The sequence below is a fragment of the Podarcis erhardii genome, assembly GCF_964252035.2.
Source record: "Podarcis erhardii genome assembly, chromosome: 7".
Classification (NCBI taxonomy): Eukaryota; Metazoa; Chordata; class Lepidosauria; order Squamata; family Lacertidae; genus Podarcis; species Podarcis erhardii.
The window spans coordinates 36,298,132-36,317,313 of record NC_138511.1 but is presented as its reverse complement, the minus strand read 5'-3'; the positions used below and the strand labels follow the sequence as shown (position 1 = coordinate 36,317,313).

The following is a 19,182-nucleotide window of genomic DNA, read 5'->3' as shown; positions in this document are numbered from 1 at the left end:
GATTAAAAATACTTGTTTGTCCACTTGAATGTAGTATGCCGAATCTGTTTCCCTCTGGAGCCCACAAGCATGAAGGACAGGCATCTGCTCTGCAAGAGTTAAGCAACCGCCCCCTCCCTGCTTCATAGATTTTCCACTTTAAATACCACTTCACCAATGTAACTTTACATTGTCAAAGATGGCACTGGGATTCAGTCACAAATGTTTGTAAGCAAGAGCCTTCAAATGCCTGGCCATCACAACTTGTGTTTCATGGCAAAACACGTCGCTTACTATGCACACTGTAATTTGTAACTTTCATGTTGAAAGCCCAATGACATATCAGCCTGCTCCACTTCTAAACTGGTAATTCTCCTTCCCCACCCTGCTTTTTTTCCAAATTGCTTTTTTGGTATGGCCAGATGAAGGAAAAGTTTAGCACAGGCGGAATTGGTAAATTCTCTCCTGGACTAGGTTAGGAATTCAGGAGGAAAGTGGGGTAAGGAGGAAAAACTGCAACCCTCCCTCCTTTCACCCCCCAGACTGGCAGGACTTACTGTTAGAATATTAGTCAAATATACACTGGCAAGACTCAACTGGGTCTATCCATCAATCCTCAGTCATTCAAGTCTGCCACCATGCTTAAATGCACACGTAATTCTGTCTTTCCTTGACAGGAACAGCACAGCCGTCAAATTCATTTCCCAGAAAGAAGAGGGCAAGAAGTACTGACAGCAAGTTATAATAGAGAAGGCTGGCATACTAGTTCTCAAATTGTTCAGGCATGCAACCAGAGCAGAAGAGCAGGGCCGTTTCTCACACCCTTCTATGAAATGGTCCATCACCTGCGAGGAAGTGCAGTATAAAAAGCAGGCTTCGGTGAACACAACTGGTAAATGCCCTTTGGGAGAAAATCATAACTGGAAGCAGCAATAAACATTTTGCTGCCTGAGGGAAAGTGCAATATGGTGCCTTCCCCTGCACTCCATGTACAGAAACCAACTGGGTTGGCCTCTGAATCTTACTTTGAGGGCAACAGGCAATTTTAGGGGGCACAGGTCAGCCATGTGGCACACAAAACTCTATCCACTTCCCATCCTGCACTATCTGCCTCTTGGTAGGGCCAGCCAATCTCACAATAGTTTGCACAAGTCATGGAGAAAGTGGATAGAGAAAAGTTTTTCTCCCTCTCTCATAACACTAGAACTTGTGAGCATTCAGTGAAGCTGAATGTTGGAAGATTCAGGACAGGTAAAAGAAAGAAAGAAAGAAGTACGTCTTCATGCAGTGCATAGTGGTGGTCACCAATTTAGATGGCTTTAAAGAAGATTAGACAGATTCATGGAGGAGTGGGCTATCGATGGCTACTAGCCAAAATGGCTATGCTCTGCCACCATCCTACGCCCTTTTAAAATGTGGGGGTTTTTGGGGGGGTTGTTTTTGTTTTGATTATGTATTTTGTGGTTTTATATTTTGATTTTATTCTGTGAACTGCACTGAGACTTCCAGGTATAGGGCAGTATATAGATTCAAAAAATAAAATAAAAAATAATAATAATAATAGTTGGAGGCAGTAATGCTTCTGAATACTAGTTGCTGGAAACCATAGGAGGGGTGTGTGTTCTTGTGCTAAAATCCTGCTTGTGGGTTTCCCACAGGCGTTTGGCTGGTCACTGTGAAAACAGGACGCTGGACCAGATTATGGGCTGTTGGCCTAATCTAGCAGGATTTTCTTAGGTTCTTATGCATGTGCATGCCTTCCCCATTCACTTCAGTGGAGAGGCTTGCAGGATGTGCAGCTATGGACTTAAATGCAAGAAAGCTTCTTGGAGAAGCTTTTGTGGATGGGAGAGCTCTATGTGTGGTTTGGCTGTCTCCCATCCTCCTCAGCCAACCTCCAAATTGAGGGATAGAAGTGCCTTGCATTATTTACATTACAAAAGTTCTATATCAAACTTTTTGATACATGGTGAAAGCCTTTCAAATACTATTTGAAATGTGTTGATTCTATGGAGGGAGGGAGGAATTCTCTTTGAAACCTGGACAGTGTCCCTTCTGAATTGGAGGAGTATAAAGCCATCCAAGCTTGTGCCATGAGTTATAAACACTGCTGGATGGAGTGCTGTAATTGATTTTTGTTCTGTGTTTGTAAAGCTGGCCAGACTTAGGTTGCAAAGATCAAAGCAGTTGGCTCACAAAGGCCCGCTTCTTCCCCTCCTCCCAGCTCCTTCATCTCCCCACTCAACTGCAATGAGTCTAGCAATACATCTGCTTCCCAGTTGCTGTCCAGCTTCCAGTGGACTCTGGCTTCCCTGATGCAATTCCACTTTTTGTTTTTCTTATTTTTCAAAGGAGGATCATAAGGAGGTGGTGGGGGTCTGTCCCCAGCCACCCCTGCTGCAATTCGCCCGAGGATATAGAACATCTGGGGCACCATCCAGCAGAAGCTAATTGCAATTTAAGTCCTCTTGGAATGAGTGGGACTTAAGTAGTCACAAAGCCAATGCCTTGTGCACACCTGGAACAGATGAGTCATGTAGCAGTGGAATGGCCTGTATCAGTTTGAAAAGCAAAGGTGTTGGTCCAAAATACTAGATGGATGGATTGCAGTGTGATGACAATTTCAGAATTGCATGATAGTTACAGCCACACATCCTTCTAAGATTATTCAACTTTCTAAGATTATACAATAAAATTATAATCCTACAATAATAATAATTAGGGATGCATTGCAACAATCAATGCCGATCTACTATTTTCTGCGCACATACATGGGCAAATGGTTGGGAGTACTCCAATATATTATTTTGGGGTGACTTAAATTGTGTTTACCAAGAAGCTCCATTGTATGCAACAGAACTTGCACACCATTCTCTTGACCCTGAAGCCCCTTGTGCTTAGTGTTGCTAAATGCTTAGCTTTGGAACATACAGAATAACAACTCCTCAGGGTTCTTCCCATGTACCCTTGACAGAGTAACCCTAGGAACCAAACCCCAGTGACTGACTCAACTTCTTTCACTCTGCTTGCCTCCAATCAGTGCAAAGAAGACTTCTCAGTGGCTAAAAAGCTCTCTGTTCATGCTGACTGGGCAGCTCTGGGGCACTGGAGACAGGGACCCTACTGCAGAAATAGTAACAGGTCTTCCACCACCCTGGAACACTACACCTCTGTCTTAGCATTTCATAGTTCACCATAGGTCCTGCGAGCAAGACCAGGTTTTGCTTTTCTGCCCTCTGAAAGTCTCCTTAAATTTGTGCCTATATATAAAAATTAGCCTATGCCAATGTGTCTCACGGATCTGATATATACAGGACAAAGTCCACACAGGAAGTCCTTATCTTGGCAAAGTTCTTCATACACTTACATGTGCTTACCATGCACAATGGCCCAGTCACATGTAGTCCCACCACTTCAGCTGTGGATCCACCTGGGCCATCAGTCACTGGCATGCCAACATTAACATGTGAACTGGCACGTGAAGAAAGCAGACGCATGGAAGGGCTTTCACACCAGGCCTTCTTCAGCACCACTCAGGTGGCATTGACAGGTGGCAGTTGCCAATGTGTGGCATCCCAAGGTGTGCTACATGCCTCTGGCAGCCCCTCAGATAAACTACTCTGCTCATTATTTTGATCAAAGCAATGTCTGTGGAACTGAGGAAATCAAATAAACAGAAGGGCCTGCTATTTCCAGTCTGCATGAGCTGCCATTTGGGAATCTAATTAGCCGGCATGATTCTCCGCTTCTCTCTCTCTCTCTTTAGCCTGATGACATCGTCATTTCAGCAAGAAGAACGCTTTAGTGCTCTGCTTCGTACATTGGTTTCACATCCCATCTCCACGATCCAGCCGAGATGAAAAGGGCCTGTCATCAGTTACTGGTGTGGATAGATGCACACAGAGGCTGTGTACATACTATACATTGAAGGCACAATGGAACTATAGTTTACCCCTCACAGAACTGCAATTTCCAGCACCCTTAATCTACAGTTCCTAGGATAATTTGGGGGAAGCCATGTGCTGTAAATGTATGACATCTATGCAGCCACAGACATGATGTGTAAATTGCCTTGAGGCCTGTCAGGCAAAAAGGCGGGGTATAAATAAATGAATTACTACTAGTAGTATATAATGCTTTCCCAGTGGAGCACCCTGATTCATCTTGGGTGCATTCAGAATAGGGAATTATTGCATGATATCACAGAAAGTTAATGCATTGTTGCGGAGTTGTCAATGACGCGGGTGGCGCTGTGGGTTAAAGCCTCAGTGCCTAGGACTTGCCGATCGAAAGGTTGGCGGTTCGAATCCCCGCAGCGGGGTGTGCTCCCGTCGCTCGGTCCCAGCGCCTGCCAACCTAGCAGTTCAAAAGCACCCTCGGGTGCAAGTAGATAAATAGGGACCGCTTACCAGCGGGAAGGTAAACGGCGTTCCGTGTGCTGTGCTGGCTCGCCAGATGCAGCTTGTCACGCTGGCCACGTGACCCGAAAGTGTCTCCGGACAGCGCTGGCTCCCGGCCTATAGAGATGAGCGCACAACCCTAGAGTCTGGCAAGACTGGCCCTTACGGGCAGGGGTTCCTTTACCTTTACCTTTAACAAGAGAAAATGTCTGTGAATGAAGTAAGAGGTGATTTTCTCTGAGCGGGGGAAAAAGCACCTCCTTATTTCTGTTCTTAACACATTTGTCTCCCTCTGCTTGCTTAATCCTTGATTCTAGGACATCACCAGCTTGCTTCACACCATCTATGAAGTAGCTGATGCTTCAGTAAACCACTCTCCCAGCTCCAGTAAAACCTTGCGGGTGAAGCTCACCATAGGTCCAGATGGGAGTCAGAAGAAGAAAAGTATCCTACCGAACCATGCTGGTAGGAGTTTGATTCTGAATTTCCAATGACAGATTTGTCAACTCTATGAAACTGACTTGGTTTCATAGTCTATCAATCCACCTAACCCAGTTTTGCCATAATGGCAAGGACTCATTCACAGCCTTTTTGGATTCAAGGCAGATTCTCTTCCACTGAGTTATGGTACCTTCCTTCCCACTAGAAAACAAATCATTGGAAGCCTGCAGGGCTTCATTCAGATGTGGGGTTTGTTGCGTTACATTTTCCTGGTTATAATCTCAGCACTTCTGTCTCAACTTCTAAAGTTCCCTTTTCACTGCATCACCTGTTGCATTATGGAACTGGTGTTTGATGGATATACCAACATGTGATGCTAAATTTTAAATTACGGAATTTTTCTCATGTTACATTACAATGCAACACTCCCATAATCTTCCAGGTTTTTCTGGGGGGAAATAAGGTGGAAATGATCGCTAGACTTTCAATAAGATCCCTTAAAATGTTGAAATTGTCAGGAAAGGAAGTGTTGGTGAAACGGAATAAAGCCCTACCTAAATACAGTCCTTGACATTCTCCCCTTTCCATAGCGACCAGATGCTTAGCACCTGGAAAAAGTCCTGGGTTTGCTCCTGGACAGTTCCATTTGGAAAGCATCTAAGGTAGCAGGCCTGTGAAAGTCACACAGAGATCTCACCTAGTCACTGCTAGTCAGAACTAACAAGAAAGCCCCAGGGAAGACTATCCAAAGCAGTCAAAGTCCCAAACAAGGGACAAGAAGTCATGCCGTGTGGCTCTCAGATGCTTAACAATTGCCCCTGTTTCTTCAAGTCCGGTCTTTCTGCCCCACTGTCAGTAATGAATAATTGAAATTTTTGCAGTCCTTGAACATGGGATTTCATTGCCAGATGTAATGGCTATTAGCTTTGGATAATGGGGCCTGCAACAAAACATTTTTAATGTGGGTTGTGTTATCTGTTCACAATTCCAGGCACTCCATTTCCACTCCTCACAACAGTCAGCATTCCATTGCCACTGAGCAAGTTCAGCTCTCACTGAACTGTGTCAAGGAGTTGCCTCTTTAGGATTTTTATACTTCTGCAAACCTGCAAATAGCTCCCTCTTGTGTGGGTGGTGCTGTTTGGAGGCACCTTGCCCCCAAAGATTGGGAATAGAGGGAATGGTTTGTTTGGGAGAGGTACGTCCACTTCTCTTTAAAACAAAAAACACCAATGAGCCACTCACACCTGAGGTTTCATAGCATCTTGTGCCAGTGAGTTCCATAGGCTAATTGTTCCTGTTCAGCATCCGGATGGCGCAGACAGGTGATAATAGCAATGGCAATATTCTGTGATCCTGCGGCTTGTTATGGAGATGAAATTGGCAGTTGACTGAAGCAGATAAGATCGTTCCATACTCCGTGCTGCTTTCCACTTGTGGTTTCTTAACATTCCCCTGACATGACAGACTTTGATAGCATTAACAGCTAGGCTATGTCTCTTAATTTATGCTACATTATTATTGCTTCGCTGATATTGGAAGACAAATGTTCAACTTACAGAAGCTTCTCTCTTTCAAACCAAAGACCATGCCCACAAAGGGTGGGGGTGGAGAGAGAGAGAGAGAGAGAGAGAGAGAGAGAGAGAGAGAGAGAGAGAGGGAAACAGCCTCCAATATATTTTCCGTCAATGCCCTTTAAAAAAATATTAAAAAATCAATTTTTGTCGAGTTTTTACACTGCACATAAAAGACTGTGGCATCAATTAGCCTTAATTCTTTCCTCTCTCTCTCTTTTTTCTTTTTTTGGAAAACCTCTTTGTAGGAAAATCTCATATTTCAGCAATTTGCATTATCCACACAATCTCCTTTGAAGTTCTAAGTTATGGTAAGAAAAGGATCCACTTATCAGCACATAAAAAATGTTCAAAGCTTATAAACTCCCTGAAACAGATGTACATTATCATTGGATTTGCCTTTCTCTCTCTGCTGTTGCATGGCTAATAGAGTTTCATATGCCCTCTCACATCCTCCCTTTTAGCATCTTTTCTCTACAGAAGCCTGCACCCCACTGAGCCAATCCACACTTCAAAAGATTTCTGTCTATCTATTAGAAACAAAGCACAAAGTGAGAACATATGGCCCCTTTTAAATTCCCCACATTTAAGTCAATATCGTTTCTTTTCTCCTTTGGCAAAGAAACATAATAAGGTTTATCTCCCCCCCTCCCCTGCCCCCCCAACCTCCTTGTCATATCCCCCTCCCCCTTCCCAAAATCTGCAGGCTCCCTTAAATTGCTTCTGCCAATGTTGCAGCTTACATTTCACATCAGAATTGGGTGTGCGTATGTGCATGAAGACGTAGATATACACCTTAACTCTGGCTGTGTACTCCTTGACAGCTTACAATGCAGCTAGGCCATTATTTTCCTGAATTTGGATTGAAGCTGGCCGTATTTCGTAAGAAATGTCAGGAAAGGTACGGATTGTGACCAAATGTCTGGAGTGCACCGCTTCTGAAACCAGCAGTGGGAGTGCACTGGATGCAGAATAAACAAGAATGTGTACAAAGCTTCTATTGGTGGGAGGAAGGAATCCTTCACTCTTGTTATGTTTTTGAAAATGGCTTTTGTTGCTGTTGATCCAGCAGATGCATTTAGTTGATGTTGGTGGGGGACTGGGAAGCACCCCAAAATGCGATTTTAAAAGGGTAGAAGATGTGTTTGCACAAAATAAAACATTTTCAAATGCCACAATCAGGTGATATTTATACTATATTAAAATGACCTGATAAAGGGACAGCAGCCAACTGCATATTTATTTGATGCGACAGTTCCAAGTGCAAGTTGAAACTTGCAAGCAATTAACTTTCAACTTTTTATGGTTTTTATTGTCCTTTTTTTGTTTTATTGCTGTAAGCTTCTTTGAACCCAGATTTTAGATTTCAAAATATAATTGCAGTCTTTTGTTTAAAAGCAGGTTTTGAAGGCACAGAAGATTACAGAAGAGATCTGAGGAATAGACTTTACCGCTGGTGTTTACATAAGTGGAATGAGGCATTAGAACCCTGGACCAGTTGGTAGGCTGCTGATGGGGGTTCTGTTTTTGAATGCTACTTCTTCTTCTTCTTCTTCTTATTATTATTATTATTATTATTATTATTCCTGTGCTTATATCCCACCCTTCCTTCTGCAGGAATCTCAAGGCAGCTAACATATGTAAGATAAAATAATAAAAAAATAATAATTAAAAAGCACACCAATATATAGAAGAATCAAAATATAATGCAGTGTTTTCACAGATATTTTAAAAATGTAATTCTCGGTCTAGAGCAGTTCAGTCAGGATTTTGCTGTATGTGCAGATTAGCCCTCATGCTGGATGTTTTTAGACTGATGGTTTCCCAAGGAAAAAAAAAAAGATGGAAGCAAGAGCCCATATAGATGGCCCAAAATGGGGACGTTCCACTGGGGGTATTTTGGTTGTCTGTATCCTCTTTGCAGGAGGCAGAGAGGGAGCAGGTGTATCTAATCCATACATTAAATACTCCAGGGTTTTAGCAGGGCCTTCTAACAACTCTGCAACATTTCTGCCAACCGTCAAGGTTGTATCCAGGGAAAGACAGGACCACTCAAAAGAATGAAACCCAGCAGCAAGCCCAGCCTCACCCCCGCCAAGTTATTTTTCAACCCAGGAGTGTTTCCAGCCAACTTGACAGTCAGTTTCGATCACTGGCCAGAATTTCCTTGCCAACAGTCACCATTGCATTGTAGATACTGCACACAGTCATTTGAAGAAACTAATTAACATTCACTCTAATTTGGAAACTATTGCTTCAGGGTCTGAGACAAAGAAACAAGGAAAAACACAGCCAAATGCTCGTCGTGCCCTCAGGGCAACAATACAGAAACTGAATTAGTAATGGAGGTGGTGTTTTCATGGAGACAAAAACACTTACTTTTTAGAAAACAGAGATCTAAAATGTTAAGTTCGGCCCAGGGGCCTGGAATTGGGGAGTGGGGGACTCCTCCCTTGCTTGCTCTTGATAAACATGGCCTGTCTTAGAATATTTCTAACCATCATGCCAAAAGGCCGAACTTTAGGTCGATCAAAAGTTTGTCCCCATCTGGGGAAATTGGTTATCAAATCAAGATTCCATCTACTCAAGAGGCAGGTTGCTTCTCCAGGTGTTCATGACTAGGCCTCAGGCTTTTTTGAAAACTGAAATCAGGTTATGCATTGCTCCCACCATTTTATGGGCTGACAAGTCCAAGTCTGGTTTAAAGGTAAACAGCATCAAAACACTATGATTATCACTTTGAACAGTCACACAAAGCCCCCAGAAAGAAAGCTGGGAAGCGTAGCTTGCTAAGGGTGCTGAAAGTTGCTTAGGAAACCCTGTTCCCCTCACAGATTTCCATGAGAAGAAAAATTGATAGCTAAACCACCCTGGGAACTTTAGTTCTATGAAGGGAATAAGGATCCTCTAACAACTCTCAGCAACTTTAAGAAACTACATTCCACATGATTATTTAGGGAAAGTCTGTTTAAGTGGTTATGTTACTGCTTTAAATGTATAGCATGGATGGTTCCCATGAAAGGAAAGCACATGCTGCCTATTAGCACCTGGCTAAGTGGGCGAAGTATTCCCCACTGTAGTGAGATGCAGTCTATTTCTAATTAAAGTAAAGGAACTTTCTAAATTTGCACCTGTATATCTAAAGTAGCACTTGTAAATTTTATACAGACCTGAACAGCCTTTTGTCTCAACCCCCCCCCCCCGCCCCACAATGCATTTTGGATTTTTTGGCAACCCCTACACTCCCAACAAATCTCCAATAATAATGCAACCACCACAATATAAGAAGAGTTTGCTGCAGCATCAGTGAAGGTCCTCAACCATGTGACCAAAACAATTCTTCTACTTTTTTTTTTTTAAAGTCTAGAATATAAATGAATGAAAATGAAATGAGAACTGGAGGAATGATGACGCCGAACTTAACAAAATAAAGGGGAGAAAACGTCTGAACTAGTAAAATTTTTAATTAACAGGGGTTTCTCTTGGCACAGTTTTGCTATTAAATAAATAAAGCATTTAGTCAAAACCATCTATATTAACTATACAAAATACTGAAAAGCAAACTTTTTTTTCCTTTTTCCTTTTTTACAAAAATGTTATGGAGGCTTAAGAGTTCTGTGAATAAAAAATAACCCAAAACATAAACTGTGCTACGTGACATGTTCAGTTATTCACAATTAATGCACATTAATACAAATGCAAGACAGTATTTAAATACTGTACGTTTCTACATAACTGATATAAGTTTGTTTTTGTTTGTTTGTTTGTTTGTTTGTTTAAAAAAGCACAATGATGCCATGTTACTAAAGTTCATTTGCATTTCACAAAATCTCAGCAAGATATAGTTTGCATTTTGGAAAGTGAACAAAACATCTCAACCAGCCAACCCCCACATAAGACACCCTGTTTAATTTCCTTCAGTATTCACCTTAGATTCTTTGAAAGATTAGCTCTACAGAGATCAAGAACAAAACACCCATTGATTGGGAAAAAGGTGAACCTTCTCCCCCTCCCTCCGTTCCTGGGAGCCATTTTGCTGCCATCTTTTCTGACAGAAAAACTTGCAGTGCCATTGGAAGCTTGCAGGTTCAATGTCCTGACTCAGTTGATCCAAAAGAAGGAAAGCTTTAGTTCCCAGTTGGGTGGTAAAACCTGTGTCTGAACCAGTGGTGTCATGAGGATTGGTATTTGGGGACCCCACTCTGCATGACCCTCAAATGCAGCAGGGTTGGTTTAAGTAAGTGATGCAATACACGTTTTCCTCCTCTGGTAAGATCATTAAATCCAGTCTTAAAATTACCTAACTACAATTGCTGATCTGGGATGTACCACTTCAATCCACAGGTGGAGGCTCACATACAAAAAAGTCCATTTAGACACATGAACATATTAGCAGGTCAGGGAGACCCCTGACTGTGGGAAAAGTCACCCAAAATGGTCAGGGGGGTGGAGCAATTGCCCAACAGAGGAAAAGTGACAATTTGTAGGTGTTTTTACCTCCATTGTTAGATGCAGCAATGCTTCTGAATAGCAGTTGCTAGAAATCACTGTAGGGGTCCCACTTGTGAGTTTCCCACAGGCCACTGTGAGAACAGGGTGCTGGACTAGATAAGCCAATGGCCTGACCCAGCAGGCTCTTGTTTGTTATGTTTTAGTTTAGCAGAAAGGTGACTTTCTTGACTTTCTTGACAGCGTAAATTGAGGTTTTAACATATTAATAATAATTTATTGGTTTATATTCTGCCCTTCCTCTTGAAGGAACCCATGGTGGCAAACACAGCAGTGATAAAGCATTAAAAACATTCTAAATAGTTAAAGAACATTAGCAACCAGTGATCTTGGGGCAGTCAGGAACAGTGTCTGCTATCAAATGCCTGGGTAAAAAGGAATGTTTTTAGATTTCTCCTGAAAGTCAGCAATGAGGGAGACAGATGCATGTCACTCAGGAGGGCATTCCACTGAAAAGGCCCTATCATGGAATCAGGAAGCCCACAGTGGTGACACCAATAACTCTATGTAACCCCCAGGTAATAGGCCATTGAATATTATTTGCTTGGCACTTGTAGCAATGGGGATGTTACTAGGATGGTTGTGTGTCCTCCTTTATAGAGAGCAGTTCTCTGTTTGAAACTGTCATGTATTTGAAGAGTTTTCTGGTCAAAGTTTTGGGTAAAGAGAAATCACTGAGTACAGGTGCCTTGAAACTGCTCATCAACTCCTGGGCTGCAGTCTGAGCAGGCACTAGGTATGCCCATTTCAGTTTCTCGTTTTTCAGTTCTTAAGTCCATTTCTCCATATTTCCATACCAGATTTTTTTTTAAGTCCTCATGGACTTAAAATGAATCCCCCCTAACATATATATTATTGTATGCAGTTTCCCCTAATGTGCACAATTGTGCAAAACAATTTTCCCCAGTATAATGCATTTTTGTATGTAATTCTTATTAACACACATACACACACTTTATCCAAGCATGTGCATTTTTGTACTCATTATGTGTGTGGAAAACTACATTGCAAAATCAGAGAAGTGTGCATTTCAAAGGATGTCTGCATTTCACTTTGCCTTTAAATGTGAACCAAAACAAATCTCTACTTCTATCCCTAGAGAGAATACAGATCACCTGGCCAGTCTTTCTACCATTTCATTCCTATTTGAATTTTTCAATATTTGCATCTGGACATGTGACATATGCACATTTTGTGCAAATCTGCACCCTCGTGTCATAAACAAGGAAGTGAACAGGGAGGAGGAAGAGGATCCTGGCGAGGAGTGTAGCCAGGACTGGGACATACTGGGGCAAGCTGGGAATGGGGAAGGAGAAGATTGGTGTAGGAAGTACTCACAGGGTAATGGAGGATGATGAAGGGATGGGGGTCAGTGCACAGGAACCAGAGCAGCAGGACTCATCAACAGAGCCAGAGTGACCCCTGTCTCCATGATCATGGTGGGCTTTGAAGTGTAGGGAGCAGTGGGTGATGTGTTCTAGGAGGCTGAGGCAGGCAAGGGCCAACAGCCCAGCTCCTTAGCTGGCCAAGTGAGGCTAACTAGTTTTAGATTTGTGATTCCTCAGCTGGAGTAGGCTTGGAACAGGTGAGGGTCACATGGCTCATCAAGCCCAGATGCTGCAATCAGCAGGCAAAGTGAAATAGGGCAGAACTGAGATTCCTGCTCAACTACCCATGTTGATGGACCTTGACTTGGATGCGCCAGGATCTCTGTGGGACAATGGGCATGTGGATTAAAACAGGACTGGGGAATTGACATACTGACTTGCCGGCCAGGGGTTCAGGACACCTTGTGATCTTTTTGTAATGTGGTTTTTCTTTCTAGATGGTGCATAGCTGCACTGCTTGTGGACTTATCAAAGGCAATTAGGGGAGGTGGGTGTCACAATTGGAAATGGAATGTAGGACTAGACTGGCCTTTGGTCTGATTCAGCAGGACTCTTCTGGCAACTTTATGGTTCCAGCATAGCCTTCTTTCCCCCAGCATGCTACCTGCCAAGGTTCAAGAGAATTTTTTTTTTATCTTATGGAAGAGCTTTCAGGCATTTGAACCCCCAACTGGCAATCTAAAACAATGCACCTCAAAAGCAAGCTCACTGCCACCACAATGAGAACTAGGCAACTGTCCTGTGTGTTGGCTACTTTTGGTCAAGAGCAAATTTAACCATTCACATCACATCACTGCCATTTTGCACCTACACAAAACCAGCCTTGAGAGGCATTCTCCTTGCACAACCTTGAGTTGATTTCTATCCTTTACCCCTAACCACATACATATAATCCCCTATAAAATGATTTAAAAGGTGCTTATCCAGGAAAAATAAAAATCTTAAAGGTTAGATTAACACCACCCCAAAACACATTGCCAATGCTTGGACTAACCCAACAAAATCTTGTAGCCGACACATCCATGAGACTCTCCTGAATGAAACGAATTGCCAAAGGGAGGGGGTATTGGGAGGAGTGTTGCTTAAAGGTAAAGGTACCCCTGACCGTTAGGTCCAGTCGCTGACGACTCTGGGGTTGCATGCTCATCTTGCTCTATAGGCCAAGGGAGCTGGTGTTTGTCCTCACACAGCTTCCGGGCCATGTGGCCAGCATGACTAAGCTGCTTCTGGCGAACCAGAGCAACGCACAAAATGCTGTTTACCTTCCCCCCAGAGTGGTACCTATTTATCTACTTGCACTTTGATGTGCTTTCGAACTGCTAGGTGGACAGGAGCTGGGACCGAACAACGGGAGCTCACCCTGTCGCGAGGATTCAACCCGCCGACCTTCTGATCGACAAGCCCTAGGCTCTGTGGTTTAGACCACAGCACCACCCGTGTCCCCTTAAAGACTCCTAAAACCATTGCTAATGCAATTTCTTTACCTCCTTCTGAGTCAAAGAGAGATATGTTCTTTTGCATTGTTGGAGTTGTGGAAAACATACAACAGATAGGAAGAAAACAGGAAAGGAAACGACAAACACCACTTTCTTAAGAACCTAAAGACATGGCATCTTTTCTCCAATGGAATGTGTTACACTCGTGGGGTTGCATGCAGTATAACAAAAATCACTTGAATACATCAGACTTTGTTTAACACTATCATATAAATAAGCTTATTCCTTCTACTAGGCATGTGATATGCCTTTTTTCTTTTTTGTAGTCCATAATTATATATACATTGGAGGAAAGGAAGGGTTTGATAACACAAGCAGCAAAATAGACTAGAACAACTCAGTGGTTAAGTAAAGACTGTTCTAACCAACTTTCCCCTCCGCAGTTTTCTATACAAAAAAATTCAGCATATAAATAATCTTTTTTTTTTTAACTTTAGAATTTCAAAGGATAAACCAAATGGGCTAGCTGTCACGCAGATTAACACACTTTAAAAGATCTCGCCAGACATAACTGGACCAAATGTTGACAGAAGGAAAATAACACTCATGTAAAACATGGCTGGTTTTGTTTTAAAAGGAAGAGGAAAGCATTGCTTAGATTTTCTATTTGAGACAAGAGTTGTAGAACTAATGAACAAGTGTTAATTCTGATCACCAGCCACAACCAAGTCAGACTCTTCAATGTATTTGGCGTCACTGTACACATCACGCTTCCTTCTTCAAACAGAACATCCCATTTTGAACTGATCAAAATTTGAGCTGGGGCTCCCCATTATTTTTTAAAATGGAAGAACATCTCACAATATTGTAAACAACAACAATCACAAATACTGAAAGAAGATAAAAGCAAAAGTAAATGCTTTAAAAAAAATCCACACTGTTTTGTTTGTCTGTGTGTGTGTGGTCAGAGACTTTCTTTTAACTTGCAAATGCAACAAAGGGGTCCTGGCTTACTAGCTTGTTGACTGGTAAAGGGGCCAAGGACTGTGGCCAGAGGGGGAGTGCAGCCCTAGAACAACCCCTCCCCAAGATCTTCCTTTTGGTAGCTTCTGCAAAAGGCACACACCAAACTGTGACCCCCTTCTTCAATATCCTTCGCTCTCTTGTAAACACCAAATTGCCACCTGATTAGAGCAGGAAACCTAAAACAGTCTCCTCCCTTTGCTGCTCTGCTTGACAACTTATTTTTAATGGGATGTCCAAGTGCTGAAGGGCCAGCAGCATTGCCTTCACCTCCTTACCTACTCCAGTGAGGGTCAAGGCCACAGGCAAAGGAGCTCTTTAACTTTCTTCCTTAACTGCAATGGGAACAGCAACAGAAGTCTCTCCTTTTGAAATGCACCACTTTGTGTTTTGGTTCCCGCATGGGAGGCAAGGAGGGTTTCCTGTTGCTGCTCACAGGGCGGAGCTCTTCATCTGTGTGGGGGGCAATGGGTGCTATGCAGAAAAGACAAGAGAGCTGTCTGCTGGCAGAGCCAGATGAGAAGGTCTGGTCTGATCCTAGTTCCTGTACCACAGCCTCCTCCAAATATTTTGGACTACAACTCCAATCAGCCCCAGCCAGCATGGGCAATGGTCAGGTGTGATGGGAGCTGTAGTCCAATAACAGTAGGCGAGAACGGGGTTGGGGAAGGCTGCTGTAGAAGAAGAGAGATGAAGGCTTAAGAATGCTAGTGGGTTAATGAGAAGGGGTAGAGGGTGGTGAGCCAAGGGCCACCAGACAGACAGCAAGTCCAGTTGTCTTCATAATACCCCCCTCTACATGTAGCCTTCTTGCCTCTGAGTGAGGAAACCAGAGCTCCTCTGGTAGCTGGATTTTTATCCAATGAAGCTAAATGCTGGAAGATTCAGGACACAGTTTTTAGTGATAGCGGCCAACTTTGATGACTTTCAAAGAGGATCAGAAAAATTCATGGAGGATAAGGTTCTCCATGTTTACTAGCCACAATGTATATTTTCTACCTCCAGTGTTAGAGGTGGGTATGCCTCAGAGTGCTGTTGGGCTCTGGTCTTGCTTGCTGGCTTCCCACAGCAATCTAGGTGGCCACTGTGAGAACAAGTTGCTGGACTAGACAGGGCTCTAGTCTGATCCAGCAAGCTCTTCTGTTCTTAGGATTTTATAGAATCATACAATTGTAGAGTTGGAAGACAATCTATTCCAACCCCCTGCAATGCAGGAATATGCAGCTGTCCCATACAGGGATCGAACTTGCAACATTTGCATTCTCAGCACCATGATCTAACGAATTTGGCCCTGTGTTCTCTAGCTGCTGGTCCCGAGGGGGGGGGCAGGGAATCAAGCTTAACAACTCTTTGGCCATGCTTGTTCCAGGTTTACCTTTGACAGACAGTCATGACTTTTTACATCATGACTTAACCTGCTTTATGGGGTGGAGGTCATATGATAGGAATGTGGAGGGGGAGACTAGAAGACAGATGATTTTTGTTTCTTTTTAAAGAAATAGGCAGAAGTAGTAGATGCTGCAGAACCAAAAATCAAGAAGCAGCTGGGAGATTGGGGTGGGGTGAAGGAACACACATACTTGTATGTTCAAAGAGCATGTCCAAAGAGTCGCTGCTTTAAGATTAAAATGTTAATATATATTTTTTAAAAAAACAACCCACAGATTTTATAAAACACAAAAAATGTACCTGAGAGTGTGTATATTCATATATATATTCATATTTATATATATTTATATTTATATATATTTGCCAACGTTTAAAAGGTGAGAAGAGCAATATTCTGTCCACAACTCTCTCTCTAAAAGAACAATGTGGGAAATGAAGGAGCAGGAGAACCAAGCAAAAGAAGAAATCCACAACCTGCAAAATTAAATGAGTGTGTGTGTGTGCGCGTGTGCACGCACACACACACACACACACACACACACGGGTGGGGGTGTAGGAAAACTATAAGCTGAAAAGTGAAGGTTAGCAATGCCCCAGCTGAGTAACAATATTGCTGTCTTATATGCCTTTGTTGTCAAGATGGCGCCCAATGCAAATTTAGAGGAAGGCATCTGATATGCAGAGTGGTGTGTGTGTGTGTGTGTGTGTTTGGTGAAGGAAGACCCACAGGAGATTGGCTGAAGCCAGCAACAAGCCAACTTGTGATGTCATCACAGGGTGACACCCAAGAAGGGAAAATCCAATCCACTGAGGGTTATAGAAGCAGCCTTTGCAACAGTGAGAAAGAGAGGAATGCTACAAACGAGTGCAAACCTCTTGCTGTTGTTCAGAGTGGTGACTGTGAACAGGGATAAATGGGTGCAGTCTACCTATGCCCCCTTGCCTCTGAGGCCTATTTCACTCTTCTGGTGCCAGGACCCCACAGATCCTCTGAAGAGCCCCTATCCCGACTGCAATGAAACATGCTCCTTAATGATGGCTTTCCAACACACAACAGCCGATAAGAAAGAGAAAATATATGTTTAAATAGTACCCAATATATAAAGCAGACCGTAAAGGTGTCTGTTTAAAAAGAAAATGGTAAAAAAGGGGGTGGGGAAATAAGTTGAAAAACGTAGCTCTGTTGACAAATATAGTTAGTTATTTCCACATAATTAATATTAAGATATAGCTTGCAAGGAGGTGAGGAGTAAAACATATACAGGCTATATGAATGCAATCAAATAAAAACAACCCCCCCCAGCCCCACCCCGACATAGCACAATACAATCATTAAGAAGTTCTGAATTATACGAGAGGTAGCAGCTGTTTATATTCCCGGAGTCCAGAACCTTCGAACATTGCTCCCCTGATGATGGGCTTGTGTGCAATGAGGCAACGAATGGGACAAGCTGGGTGTCATAGCCTTATTGTTTTGCAGCATCTCTTCCAGTTACCGTGGAGGAAAGGATCCTTGCCAGAAGTGCATTGACAACCTGCATTCAAGCACTGCTCGTGATGATAGCTATGGCTGTTTGCTCTTGTGCACGGGTGTTCTTGTACAAGCCAAACTTTAAATCCACAAATCAATAAAGTAAGCTACACAGTCCCACATAATATAAATAGTGTTAGGTTATTATTATTATTATTAATCTTAGTGTTTTCATATAACTCCTAAGATGGGTGCTAGCGGAATATTAATGGAGTAACAACAAGGTTAATAAGAAGAACACTTTTCTTCCAGAGTGTGGCAGCTAAAAAGGCCTCCTTCATATCGGGATGGTTCGCTAACAGACGGCAGCAGGGGGTCCATTTCATGTCTGGTAGAAGTGGTGATAGTGGTGGTGGTGCTCGTGGTGGTGGTGGTGCTCATGTCTCTGAATCATCTGCCCCACTTGGCCTTCGTACAAGATGACAGCGGGCAGGTCTCTCACGTGCTCTTTTTCGAAAACCGTCCCGGGGGGCTGGAAGGTTTTGCAGACTTGGTGAGTCTCTTTGGCCCTCTGCTTGTGTTTCTTGTAAGCCGGCTGAGGCTGCATGGGGAGATAAGGGAGGTTTGGGCCCAGCCGCGTGGTGGGGGAAGCCATCGGCATGGAGGCCCCTTGGGCAGGCTTACTCCTTACGGCCCTCCCCGCGTTGGCGGAAGAGGCATTTCTGCCCTGAGCTTTGGGAGACTTGGCAAAATGCCTGCTCGCATCTTGGCTCCGCAGCCTCTGCTGTATCTCTGCAAGCTTTGCGTAGGAGGCTTCCATCAAACTGACGTGGCTGGGGTCCGCTGCTGGCGATCTGCGCTGGTGGGCGTGGAAGATTTCTGGCTCGTGGGAACGGGACCTTGTTTGGTTTGCGACTCGGATGGGAGGGTCATGTTTTTGAGCCGCTGGTGGTGATCCTGAGAAACAAGAAGTAGAGCACTTGGTCATTTTAAGGCTCTAAGTACTGATATGACAACAAAAGCAGGAAGTAAAATAAACCAATGTACCAAACAGAGGATGAGCTAAATAATAATACTAATACTAATAATAATAATGTTTGTTTGTTTGTTTAAAAGCAGCTCCCTAGCAGCTGTATTAATGATTATTTTTTCACTTGGTCAATATAGTTGGAAATTTTAGTTTAGTTCTCACTGGGTTCCAGTTACTTGAGCACCTACAAGTCTAAAGATCCAATTTTAACAACAATAAAAAGGACGGTCGGAATAGATGAGATCTAAATTATTATTCTTATTATTGCATTTATATCCCACTTTTTTTTTAAAAAAAATGATATTTATTCAAGTTTAACAATAAAAACATACATAAACAAAAAACAAAAAGAAACACGTATAATTTCCATCCTTATTTTCTTAAACCTAATTTCCCCGACCTCCTCATACCTCCCCCTTCTGTATTCTAATTTCACTATCTAATCAGCAAATCCATTCCCTTATTTCCCAAAAATCTTTAATAATTCTGTTCTTTTTCCATAATCAACACCCCTGAAAACCACATAATTTTTAAACCCATGT

At 42.9% G+C, this 19,182-nt stretch overlaps 1 protein-coding gene across 2 annotated transcripts in view; it reads right to left on the bottom strand.

The window, feature by feature from the left end:
- Window positions 1–9,840: 9,840 nt before the first annotated feature.
- NKD1 (NKD inhibitor of WNT signaling pathway 1) overlaps window positions 9,841–19,182 on the bottom strand; it is a 132,227-nt gene continuing 122,885 nt past the window's right edge. For both annotated transcript variants that reach the window (XM_081870267.1, XM_081870266.1), the window contains one exon: window positions 9,841–18,567. In XM_081870267.1, the coding sequence (XP_081726393.1) occupies window positions 17,993–18,567 (575 nt within the window). In that variant the 3' untranslated portion in view covers window positions 9,841–17,992. The remainder of the gene's footprint in view (window positions 18,568–19,182) is intronic.